Source organism: Euprymna scolopes, chromosome 20 (assembly GCF_053919585.1).
Source record: "Euprymna scolopes isolate OS-2025 chromosome 20, ASM5391958v1, whole genome shotgun sequence".
NCBI classification, from domain to species: domain Eukaryota; kingdom Metazoa; phylum Mollusca; class Cephalopoda; order Sepiida; family Sepiolidae; genus Euprymna; species Euprymna scolopes.
In genome coordinates this window covers 1,392,322-1,404,986 of record NC_136501.1, presented here as the reverse complement: position 1 = coordinate 1,404,986, position 12,665 = coordinate 1,392,322, and the positions used below count along the sequence as shown (strand labels likewise).

The 12,665-nt window shown below is 29.7% G+C and overlaps 1 protein-coding gene across 2 annotated transcripts in view; it reads right to left on the bottom strand.

Moving 5' to 3' along the window:
• Positions 1–3,349: 3,349 nt before the first annotated feature.
• The window catches only part of LOC145241285 (tRNA wybutosine-synthesizing protein 5-like), a 45,773-nt gene continuing 36,457 nt past the window's right edge, over positions 3,350–12,665 (bottom strand). For both annotated transcript variants that reach the window (XM_080104028.1, XM_080104029.1), the window contains one exon: positions 3,350–5,678. In XM_080104028.1, coding sequence (XP_079960154.1) covers positions 5,416–5,678 — 263 coding nt within the window. In that variant the 3' untranslated portion in view covers positions 3,350–5,415. The remainder of the gene's footprint in view (positions 5,679–12,665) is intronic.

The following is a 12,665-nucleotide window of genomic DNA, read 5'->3' as shown; positions in this document are numbered from 1 at the left end:
AGTAATCATTAATAAACAATATTGCAGTAATCATTAATAAACAATATTGCAGTAATCATTAATAAACAATATTGTAGTAATCATTAATAAACAATATTGTAGTAATCATTAATAAACAATATTGTAGTAATCATTAATAAACAATATTGTAGTAATCATTCATAAACAATATTGTAGTAATCATTAATAAACAATATTGTAGTAATCATTAATAAACAATATTGTAGTAATCATTAATAAACAATATTGCAGTAATCATTAATAAACAATATTGTAGTAATCATTAATAAACAATATTGTAGTAATCATTAATAAACAATATTGTAGTAATCATTAATAAACAATATTGTAGTAATCATTAATAAACAATATTGTAGTAATCATTAATAAACAATATTGTAGTAATCATTAATAAACAATATTGTAGTAATCATTAATAAACAATATTGTAGTAATCATTAATAAACAATATTGTAGTAATCATTAATAAACAATATTGTAGTAATCATTAATAAACAATATTGTAGTAATCATTAATAAACAATATTGCAGTAATCATTAATAAACAATATTGCAGTAATCATTAATAAACAATATTGCAGTAATCATTAATAAACAATATTGCAGTAATCATTAATAAACAATATTGTAGTAATCATTAATAAACAATATTGTAGTAATCATTAATAAACAATATTGTAGTAATCATTAATAAACAATATTGCAGTAATCATTAATAAACAATATTGCAGTAATCATTAATAAACAATATTGTAGTAATCATTAATAAACAATATTGCAGTAATCATTAATAAACAATATTGTAGTAATCATTAATAAACAATATTGTAGTAATCATTAATAAACAATATTGCAGTAATCATTAATAAACAATATTGTAGTAATCATTAATAAACAATATTGCAGTAATCATTAATAAACAATATTGTAGTAATCATTAATAAACAATATTGTAGTAATCATTCATAAACAATATTGTAGCAATCATTAATAAACAATATTGTAGTAATCATTAATAAACAATATTGTAGTAATCATTAATAAACAATATTGCAGTAATCATTAATAAACAATATTGTAGTAATCATTAATAAACATTATGTTAGTAATCATTCATAAACAATATTGTAGTAATCATTAATAAAAAATATTGTAGTAATCATTAATAAACAATATTGCAGTAATCATTAATAAACAATATTGTAGTAATCATTAATAAAAAATATTGTAGTAATCATTAATAAACAATATTGCAGTAATCATTAATAAACAATATTGCAGTAATCATTAATAAACAATATTGTAGTAATCATTAATAAAAAATATTGTAGTAATCATTAATAAACAATATTGCAGTAATCATTAATAAACAATATTGCAGTAATCATTAATAAACAATATTGTAGTAATCATTAATAAACAATATTCTAGTAATCATTAATAAACAATATTGTAGTAATCATTAATAAACAATATTGTAGTAATCATTAATAAACAATATTGCAGTAATCATTAATAAACAATATTGCAGTAATCATTAATAAACAATATTGTAGTAATCATTAATAAACAATATTGCAGTAATCATTAATAAACAATATTGCAGTAATCATTAATAGTAATCATTAACCAATAGTTACACGACACACTTCAAGCTGATAGTCCAATTCTTGCCAAATATGTCCCAGTATTGCGTTGTCAATGGTTGCAACAGCTTCTGTTATTCGGGCATTCAGCTCATCCACGTCTCTTGGAATGGGAGGCACATAAACCAGTCCTTTCACAAATCTCCACAACAAAATTGCAGGGTGTGAGATCTTTTCTTGCGAAATGCACGTTGAATAAGTATCCATGATTCAGTTTTTGCAAATTCACACAAAACGCCTTTTCTGGTTGAGTGAACGGCATTATTGAAATGAAAAAAATCTGACAAAAAACTTAATGCATTTAGCTTTAAAATGTCACCACTTTCTTCTTACTACCATTCTTATGCAGATTTGAGGACTTGAAATGAACCCAAGACTTTTGGAACACTCTATATATATCTATGCCAGTAATTTTGTAAAGGGTCACATGCCATGATAACCTGATGGCAAACGGAAATAGACCCATCTGATCGAAGTGAGGATTCAAAGGTTAGCTCCTTAAGACAAAACGCGTTAAAATGCAGGTGTCAAATGATATGGCAGATTACATCCCATATTTGGGGGACAGAACAAAGTTTCTAGTCAGTCAAAATTAGGAAGCAAAAGAGGTGGCATGCGTCTGAAAATGTAGACAGAATCTAAGTGAATATAACCTCAGTGTCTGCCATCTGTGTCTCTCAATCCCCAAGTAGAAATTGAAGGAATTACTTTTAGCCGAGGTAGTCTTCCCCCCACCCCACACCCATGAACAAACTTTTGCTCTCCAATAAAACCTTTGAAATTTAAAAAAAGTTTTTTTTTTATTGCATTTTCACCCCAAACAAGGCACATTGCCACTTTGTTGTAGGGGGCTATTAACTGGGACATAAGCATCAGGGGTATCAGTTAGGCAGCAAGATGTCAGTTCATGTTACACTTGAACTTCTGCATGTTAGTACAGTTGGGGAAGCAGGGACCCGGAAAGGAATTCAAAAGTCTAGTGGTTCTGAGGAAGAAACTACTGGAGTAGAAGGCTCTCTTACATCTAGGGATCTCTACTGTGAATGGGTGGGATTAAGCTGCTTGTCGCGTTTGTCAGGGGTATTTACGTCGCGGGGACACAAGTGCTTGCAGTTCGTCAGAGCATTCACCGTTAAAGTACTTGTAGAACAAGCAGAGGGATGCAACACTTCATCAATGGGACAGAGGCTGAAGTTTAAAATCTCTATTGTGTTTCTTTACACGAGTTTTATTCATCCAAGTTAAGCAGTTGATCAACAGCCACTAGATGACGAAACCACACAGCCAGTCATAAACAGCAAAGGAAGTGACTATGAAAAAAAAAGGGTTGTCACATTTAAGTGCTCCGCACAATGTATGTATAAAGCACTTTTGTTATTTGCTTTCTTGATTGCTCGCTGGCAATAAGACACATGCACTCTACGTGTTTGTTGAAACAATATGTGCAAACTGTTCATTTAACGTGCAAATGTTACATGTTGAGAGACCTGACGAGTGTTATTCAAATTTTTGGATCGAAACAACAGATTTTGTTACGTAACAGTTGATCACAAAGATGAAGTAAAAAATTGTGAAACGTAAAAAATTGTGAAACGTAAAAAATTATGAAATGTAAAAAATTGTGAAACGTAAAAAATTATGAAATGTAAAATCCATACAAAATAAAAAAAAACAAATTTATAAAAAAATTAAATTTATTCATACACGAACTGAGCTGATATCATTTTTTCAGATTCTTTTTTATTTTTATTCAATTTGAAAAAAAATTAGAAAAGCAATTCGTATGTGAAATGGAAGAAAACAGACAAGTTTTCTTTGATCGTTTGGCTAAACCCCTAATTCCTGTTTGATCCTGTGAATTTTTGTTCAAATAACAGTCCAGCATAATAACTCGGCTATATTTTGTTGAAAATTAAAATTTTTCAGTTTCCTCCCAAAAAATAAATAAAATAAAAAAATAACTGGAAAAAAATGATGAGAAAAAGATAAAACTAGTGGAAAAGAGAGAGAAAAAAAAGCAGTTGATTTTAGCTGAATAGGAGAAATGCAATGTTGCATGAATAATGTTTTTTTTGGTTTCCACTAATAATTTGAGAATGCATATCCATTAGCAAGTTATGATGTTACGATTTTTCAACATTCTAATTTGCAAGATTTAAAGTTATTTAAATGAAAATATTTTTTAATTAACATATGCAATATAAAATCATGTTTATAATGTCCAAATCTTATTTGCATTGTATTTCTATTGTATAACACAAGTGGATAGCAGCAATAACAGTGTGTGACCAACCAAATGCTAATCATTTATTTCCACCAAATCTCATACAGACAAAGAACATATAAAATGAACACATTTCATATTCAGTGAAATTATCTTTCGTCATCTCCCAATAAGATACGTAACTTTCTTTTACCGATCGACTTACATTCGTTCATTTCCCCCTTTTACAAAATATGATTATATTAAATAAAATTCTCACCTGAAACCAAAACTATTTCAATCAAAAAAATCCTCAAAACTTTTCTCTAACACTTGTTTATAAATGTCTGGTTTTATTTGATAAAACTTTGTTGTTTATATTAAAATAATTTATAAAATTATTTTAAAAAAATACAAACTTTTGCAAAAAAAAATTAACATTGTAAAATAGCCATGCAGGCTGGATTTTTGTTCATAGGGTTACTTTTGGAAAATGGAAATGAGATATACAAAGCTATGATTGGTTGATCAAGATCATGTGATGTTAGAGAGAGGGTTCTTTTGAGATAGTTGGTCATGTGGAACACTATGAGAAAAGGTAATGAGCAGTGAAAAAAAAACCCTAGAAATTTATAGTACGAACAACAAGCCGAAGATGGCTGTGAAGTCAAATTAAGAAATTAGTATCTAAACTTAGATATAATTAAATGAAATCTCAGACGGTTGCACTTGGCATAAAACGAAAGTTTGCAAAGATAGTGGCTTCATAATTATGAAGAGAAGATTTTAAATATTCAACATTGTTTGTGGAATCAATTCATCTACATTGTCCAACCACTACAAAAGAAACCCAAGATACCTATACAATCAACAAGTGGAGTTCAGATAAATCCATGAAAGATGACCATGAAGGAATATCAAAAAACATGCTTTAGCTATTTGTGTTATTTGAGGATTGCTTATTCGTATTATTCGGATTACTGTTCTCATCTTGAATATTATTTGCATGTTTTCGTTGATGTAACCTCTGACCTTCATCGAACTTTGTCGAACTCTGGAATGTGCATGGAATTTTAAATGGAACCCTTTTTTAATCCACAGGGGTAACATGCTCTCGTACGATCAGTCATGACTAGGTTGGAGTCCTAAATAATTTGCAATTATATTTTGGGTGCCATCCACACTGAACATTGATCCTTCAACCTCCAGATGAATTTTATCAAGTACTTCATCCACTACACAACAGGTCCTTCCGAATTACGTAAGACTTCTACCCGGTCATGGCTGACAGAATGAGAGCATGCTACCCCTGGGGATTAAATAAAGGATTCCATTTGAAATTTTGTGGAGATTCTTAAATTTGACAGAAAGATTCTCAAGTTTAACAAGATATACATGAAGACGGTCAAAAGCTACATCGGCCAAAATGTTGTGAAAATAATATTCAAGATGAGAATGTTAGTCGAAAGAATCAAAATAATACGAGTAATCAATCCTCATCTCAAAAATTCAGAAATAAAGAAAAATTGCTGCAAAGTTTTGGATTCAAGATATATCCAAGTCTTTCAAGTAGCACTTATTTTCAATCCGTGAGACAAGCATTCGTCCATAAAAATCCTGATATTCTTTCGGCAGACATTCGAGTGCTTTTATTGCTCTATCGACAATCTGAAAGGCACTGGACACAGCAACTGGATCTTTATTACCATAAGGATCTTTTTGGCAATAAATGTTGGAGTCCAAATGTTTCCAAAACACATTGACGGCAACTCCAAATTCTTCAGAAATCACATTATGGAACCACAAAGCTAAAAGAGAAAAAAAAAATTTTTTTTAATTATAATCAAACAAAAAAAAAATTTTTTTTAATTATAATCAAACAAAAAAAAAATTTTTTAAATTATAATCAAACAAAAAAAAATTTTTTAAATTATAATCAAACAAAAAAAAATTTTTTAAATTATAATCAAACAAAAAAAAATTTTTTTAAATTATAATCAAACAAAAAAAATTTTTTAAATTATAATCAAACAAAAAAAAATTTTTTTTAATTATAATCCAACAAAAAAAAATTTTTTTTAATTATAATCAAACAAAAAAAATTTTTTTAAATTATAATCAAACAAAAAAAAATTTTTTTAAATTATAATCAAACAAAAAAAAAATTTTTTTAAATTATAATCAAACAAAAAAAAATTTTTTAAATTATAATCAAACAAAAAAAAATTTTTTAAATTATAATCAAACAAAAAAAAATTTTTTTGATTATAATCAAACAAAAAAAAAATTTAAATACTAGCCATACATTGCTACAATTAACCATATATAGGTGCAAATCCAGAATTCAACCTCATAAAATAAAAAAAAACCAGAAAAATTGTTATGATGTATGTACCCATAATGGAACAAAAATGTCACATTCCAAAAATCATGCAAATTGATCAAGTATTTTTTTTAACTACGAAAATCAAATTTTATGACAAAGCGAGAAAGGTGCATCTTGATCTGCCATATTTAATAAAGGCAGACAACTTAATTCGAACTACAAAGATTTTAACATCGGCTTTACAATGGCTACGATATGCTAAAAATTGTAAAAAAATTATTTTCTATATGAAAAAAAAATACTCGATCAATTTATGTGATTTTTGGAATATGACATTTTCGTTCCGTGATGGGTACATACAAAGATTTTTCTGTTTTTCTTTTTTTGTTTTTTTTCTAATTAGGTGAAATTATGCATAAAAACCCTTATTTCTTGCCATAATTTTGGATGAAGAAAAAAAAAACTTTAAAAAAAAAAAGCACCCTTATCTGATGAAACGAAGATGGATTTGCATAAAATGACAGAAGGGATCCATGATTTTGATTAAACTTGTGCGTATAATGCACCTAAATATAATGTACCTAAATATAATGCACCTAAATATCCGTTTGTAACAAACGTCTCAATATTTTATGTGGTGGAAAATATAATAATACTTGTCTTGTTTACAGAGTCATTTGTTTTGTAGCAGAAAAATAGAATGCTCAGTATTCTTAGTCTTCTAGAAAGGAATCTGCAGAGGATTAGTTGTCGTTGTTGTTGTTAGTGGTGGTGGTGGTGGTGGTGGTGGTGGTGGGGTAGCTGATAATTCGCTTGTTGAATGTTTCAGTGGTTGGAGGATAGACACCCGATACAAGTCATTTCAACAACTAAGTGTTCTGACCTGGTGATTCACCCAGAATGCGTTACTCGTCATGCCATACAATGCAGTTCTGGGATGAAGAAGTTGTCAGAGTGTTCCCCCCACTGTGACATACCCGAAGAAGAAACACCCAATCATGCTTTCTGTTTTTCTTCTCCTCCCACTTAAATCTCACTTCCATTTAGTGGTTAACCTGCTTGTTTTAGGTTCTGTTGTTGCCGAAGTTTCTGATGCATTTCATCTATTTGTTGATAGTACTTCTTTGTTGTAACAGCTTCACCTGCATTCAAAAAACTAATGAATGAAACTGGTTGCAGACCACCAAACAGCTAGCATGACCTTCTTTTGGTGCAACTCTGACTTTGAGAAATGTCATGAAGCTTTGTCGTCATTTAACCACTGAGCTGAGCATTGCCGCTTGTCATAAAGAACCCACTTTTCATCACAAGTCACAACCTGGTCGAGAAACGGGTCGTTTTTATTGCATAAAATCAGGGAAGATGACACTTCATAACGGCGTTCCTTTTGGTTGTTGTTCAATTCGTGAAGCACTCATTTATCAAGTTTTTTTGTCTTTCCGATTTCTCTCAAGTGGTTTGAAATCATCATATCATTACATCTAATTCAGAAGTTCTTGAACAGTTGTGCATAGATTGGCTTTGACTAAGGCTCTTAATTGTTGTCAACATCCGATGGCTGACCACTCCGCTCACTCTGTTCAAGACTTTCATTGCTGCCACGAAATTTCTTAAACCACCATTGTGCTATACATTCAGAAGTGGTTCCAGGGCCAAATGCTTCATTGATATCTCAAGCTGTTTCAGCAGTTTTTCGGCCTAGCTTGAATCAAAATAAAAAAATTATGCGAATTTGCTTTTTTCATCTTGTATTCAACGTTCTGAAAAGAAGAACATGGTTGTTTTAAACCGATTGTAATTGAAACGATTGGATAGAATGAAAAACGCTCTTTAAAATGATATATAAGACAAAGGTATTATAATGAAAACTTATTTGAAAATACATTTGAAATCCAAATTTCACAAGAATTTTCTTCTCAACCTAATAAAATTTAGAATAGGTTAGGATGATCGTTTTTTATTTTTTTATTTACTCCCATGTAATATATATATATATATATATATATATATATATATATATATATATATATAAAATTTGGGAATTTAAATTTTAAAATGATTTAAAAATGTTAAAAACTTTTAATTTTCTATGCTTATTATTTTTAGCAAATAAGGTGCAAACCTTTTATAATATTTGCTAATATTTTTCCTCTGAGGAGATGAATAAACATCGAAAACTCATGGGTTAAGGAAATATATTTATTGAACTGTATTCTTTGTTTTGTATACAATAAAAATTCTATATTTAAAATTTAACTTTTTCAAATCACAAATTTTAAATTCCTAAATTATGATTTATTTGCTCTATCTGGTATATTGAGCAATTTTATTTAGCTGGGATAGTCTTATATAAAATATTACATTCAATAATATTTTGTAAGACCGATAATCATTGGATTTGCAAACCAGTGAATTTATTGCATTTCATTACTTTGAAGTATATATATATATGAAACATAAAAGATTCAACAAATTTGAGGATATCTTAAGTAGAACGGTCATTAGTGTAAATGTTGTATTGTGATGACTGAGAGGATGGACATTTTTATCGTTATTGACCAAGGATGACGATTGACTCTCAAAACTCCACACTTTTGATGGCCTTGTGCTTAATTTGCGTTAAATCTAATTTTTTATATTTTATGCAAATAATTCAAAGTGCAGTATCTGTTCCCAGTAACATTAGCCATTTTACTATCAATGGAACTATTGTTTATAATATAAGAAAATATGACAATGCAATGATTTATTAGAAACTGTTTAAAAAATAAATCCGCAAATTAGGAATACCTAAAAACTATTAGTGTTTGCTGATTACTATAGATACAGCATTTCAAAATCTTATGTTGTATCATAGAATTAAATAAGCAAAAACTGTTTTGATGTTAATATAGATATAAAAATTTATGCATTTAGGTAGATACTAGAAGAATATTGGTTCCAGGACAGATAAAATAAATTTCCAAACAAAACAGCTTTATATTATTTTTTTATCTCCGTTACGAAGATCAAAAAAAATTGCTATTAAATCTTATGTTTAGCATTTTCATTTCGATTTTGACCCAAATTCCTCACATGAGTTTGATTCTAGGAAATGTCTAAAATTTAAGCTTAAGGCATCTTAAGAAAATCAAATTCAAGGAACTTTACTTAATTATTGTCTAATGACTAGAATCAAATTTAATGGACATTTGAAATAGTTTAATTTTTAAATGAAAGGTTGATTTCTTATCTAGAATTCAACCTAATTAAAAGAAAAATACAGAAAAATATTCATGATGTATGTACCTGTCACAGGACGAAAATTTCATATTCCAAAAATTATGTAAATTGATCAAGTAGTTTTATTTTTATAAAGAAAATCATTTTTAAACGATTTCAAGTGATTAATAGTTCTTTTTGCTTACTCAGAAAATTTGATATCTCCTAGTTAAAAAAAAAAAAACTACTTGATAAATTTCCATGATTTTTGGAATATGACATTTCCATTCTGTGACAGGTACATACATCATAAAGATTTTTCAATATTTTTCTTTTTGAAATTTGGTTGAATTCTAAAAAGAAACAAAAGGTTGTGACCAAATTATGTCTCCTAAAAATCCCTTTAAAATACTTGAAAGAAACTAAAATTCGAGAAATGTTTATTAATTGATGTCCAATATGTATCATTAAAATTTCACAAAAATTGAAGGTATTTTCAACTTTCACAAAGGGTTTCCACACCTTTTTGAACTCGGTTCATTGACATGTAAGAATTGGTGAGAAATCAAAATTTACTCAAACCGGAAGTAAGATCAAAGGATAAGTGTAGCTCTTAAATGGTTAGAGATATTTTTGAATTTAGACAAATAATACAAAATTATTAGAACATATGTAATAGGCGATACCAAGCATCTGGAGAGAGTTCAAAGACTGGCCACTCAAATAGAGAAGGCTCTATCAAATATGGCCTATGAAAACTGACTCAAAAAATTTACCCCTTTTCTCCCTTGAGTGCCAATAATTATGTGGTGATTTCACTTTGACCTACAATTTCATCAATAAGCATTTTGATATAGTTTGGGACCTATTATTCACTACTGCACCAGGAAGAAGTCCACCATGAAGAGGACACTATAAGAAACTATTTCACTGCTGATTTCGATTAAATTGAAGAAGGGCTGCTTTTTCAATCAGAATCCTTGGACCTTGAAATAGACTTCGAAGAGAAGTAATAAATACACCAACAACACAACAATTCAAAGTTGGACAGGTGTTCAACTATGGTTCCTTTTCTGTGTTAATTTCTAACACGTTTTTCCCTACATACCAATTGAAGTATTATTGTTTTTTTGTCTTTTTTTACCAATTGAACTGAATTGAATCTGAACGGGTTCAAATTTGGCATGGTTGTTATTGTCATACAAAAATAATTAGCTACACATATCATGCACAAAAATAGGAAATTGAATATCTGTCAAAATGTCAAACATGATCAAAATGTTTCAGAGTTACAAGTCAAGTTTAAGGTCGTATAAAATACAAGACTTCCTTTACTGCAATATGGGTCAGGTAGAATCAGAATCCTTGGATCTTGGGATAGATTTCCAAGTGATACATCAACAACAAAACAATTTAAGATGGTCGGCTTCTGTGTAAATTTCCACCACCCTTTACCCTACATTTTTTCCCACGAGTGGCAACGATTATGCGGTGATCTCATTTTGACCTAAAATCCAATTAATAAGCATTATGATATAGCTTGGCACCAATTATTCACTACTGCATCAGGAAGAGGTCTACGCAGACACTATAAGAAAGTGGAACTCTCTGCCGCTTGCTTGTTTCCCACCTGACTACAACTTGGATGTCTTCAAGTCCAACATAAACAAACTCCTGACAAACCGTCCCTTAAGTAAGACACTCTATCAAATCTCCAATACTAATGATTACTACAATACTATCTCATTGATTACTGTACACGCAATAACCCTTATCCCTGAGTGGCCTTCAGGCCTTGATAAGTGGTGACCCCCATGTAAAAAAAAAAAAATTTCACTACCGATCTCGATTGAACTGATGGAGGGCTATTTTTTCAATCAGAATCTCTGAATCTTGAAATAGACGAGTAATAAATGCACCAACAATTCAAAGTGAATTTGAAAAGATGTTTTATTGCATCTTCTTCTGTGTAAATTTCTAACACCTTTTCCATACATGGCAATTGAAAGACGATTGGTTTATTTTTTGTCAAATAAAATAAAATAGATTGAATGTTATGTGTTATCCGATAATTTGTAGATTGTACAAAACAGTTTGTCACCAGGAATAACTTTGCTTCAAAAAGATATGTATTCACCGACCTGAATACCCAATGGGTAAAAATGTTAATTTTATGTCTTGTTTTATTAACAATGATCCCACTCTTACCAATTACACCCAACACACTCGACAAACAGTAGAGATCCCCAAATGTAAGAAAGCCTTCTACTTTAATAGTTTCTTTCCTAGGACTGCCAGACTTTGGAATTCCCTTTCGGGTTCCTGCTTCCATAACTGTACTGACATGTAGAAGTTCAAGTGTAATGTAAACAAACATCTTGCTGCTCAACTCTCTACATAGTACCCCATCAATTTATGTCTCAGATATTAGCCCCCTACATCAAAGTGGCACCATGCCTTGTTTGGGGTGAAAAATGCAATAAAAAAAATGCAATAAAAAAAATGCAACAAAACATGCAATTGGTCCAATAGATGGATTCTATCATTAATTTTCTCATTGTATTAAGCATCAAAATTAGAACATCAATTCAGCAGATAATTAAACGTTCCTTCTATATTTGCTTTTACAGGGTGTTTTTTTAGAGGAGACAAACTTTAAATTAAAATGAATCACAGAAAAATATTTTTATCATACAGATATGTGGTTTATTCCAAATATTAATTTTTCGGAATTTATAATTCAAATACAATTTCGGGCATATGGCTCCCGTGGCTTGGCGTATATGATGTAATCGAGAGGTCCAATTTTCTTAAACTCTCAGAATTAAATTAAGCTGTATTTCGGCAATAATCTATCTGTTGTCTTCTAAGTGGTCAATTGTGTCTGATTTCATACACAAACATAGGAAGTTGAAATTTCGTCAAAATGTCGAACATGATCAAAACGTTTCATGGTCAAAAGTCAAGTTTAAGGTCGTATAAAATACAAGACTTCCCTCGCTGACCAGGTAGTGATTCTTTACGATGAACAGAACTGATTTTGAGTTATTTTCTCAATCAGTTAATGTTAAGTTTATGTCTTGTTTCATTAACAACAATCCCACTTTTACTAATTACACCCTACAAATGTGACAAGCAGCAAGATCCCACCCCTACACAGTAGAGATCCCTAGATGTCAGAAAGCCTTCTATTCTAATAGTTTCTTTCCTAGGACTGCTCAACTTTGGAATTCCCTTTCGGGTTCCTGCTTCCCTAACTGTATTGACA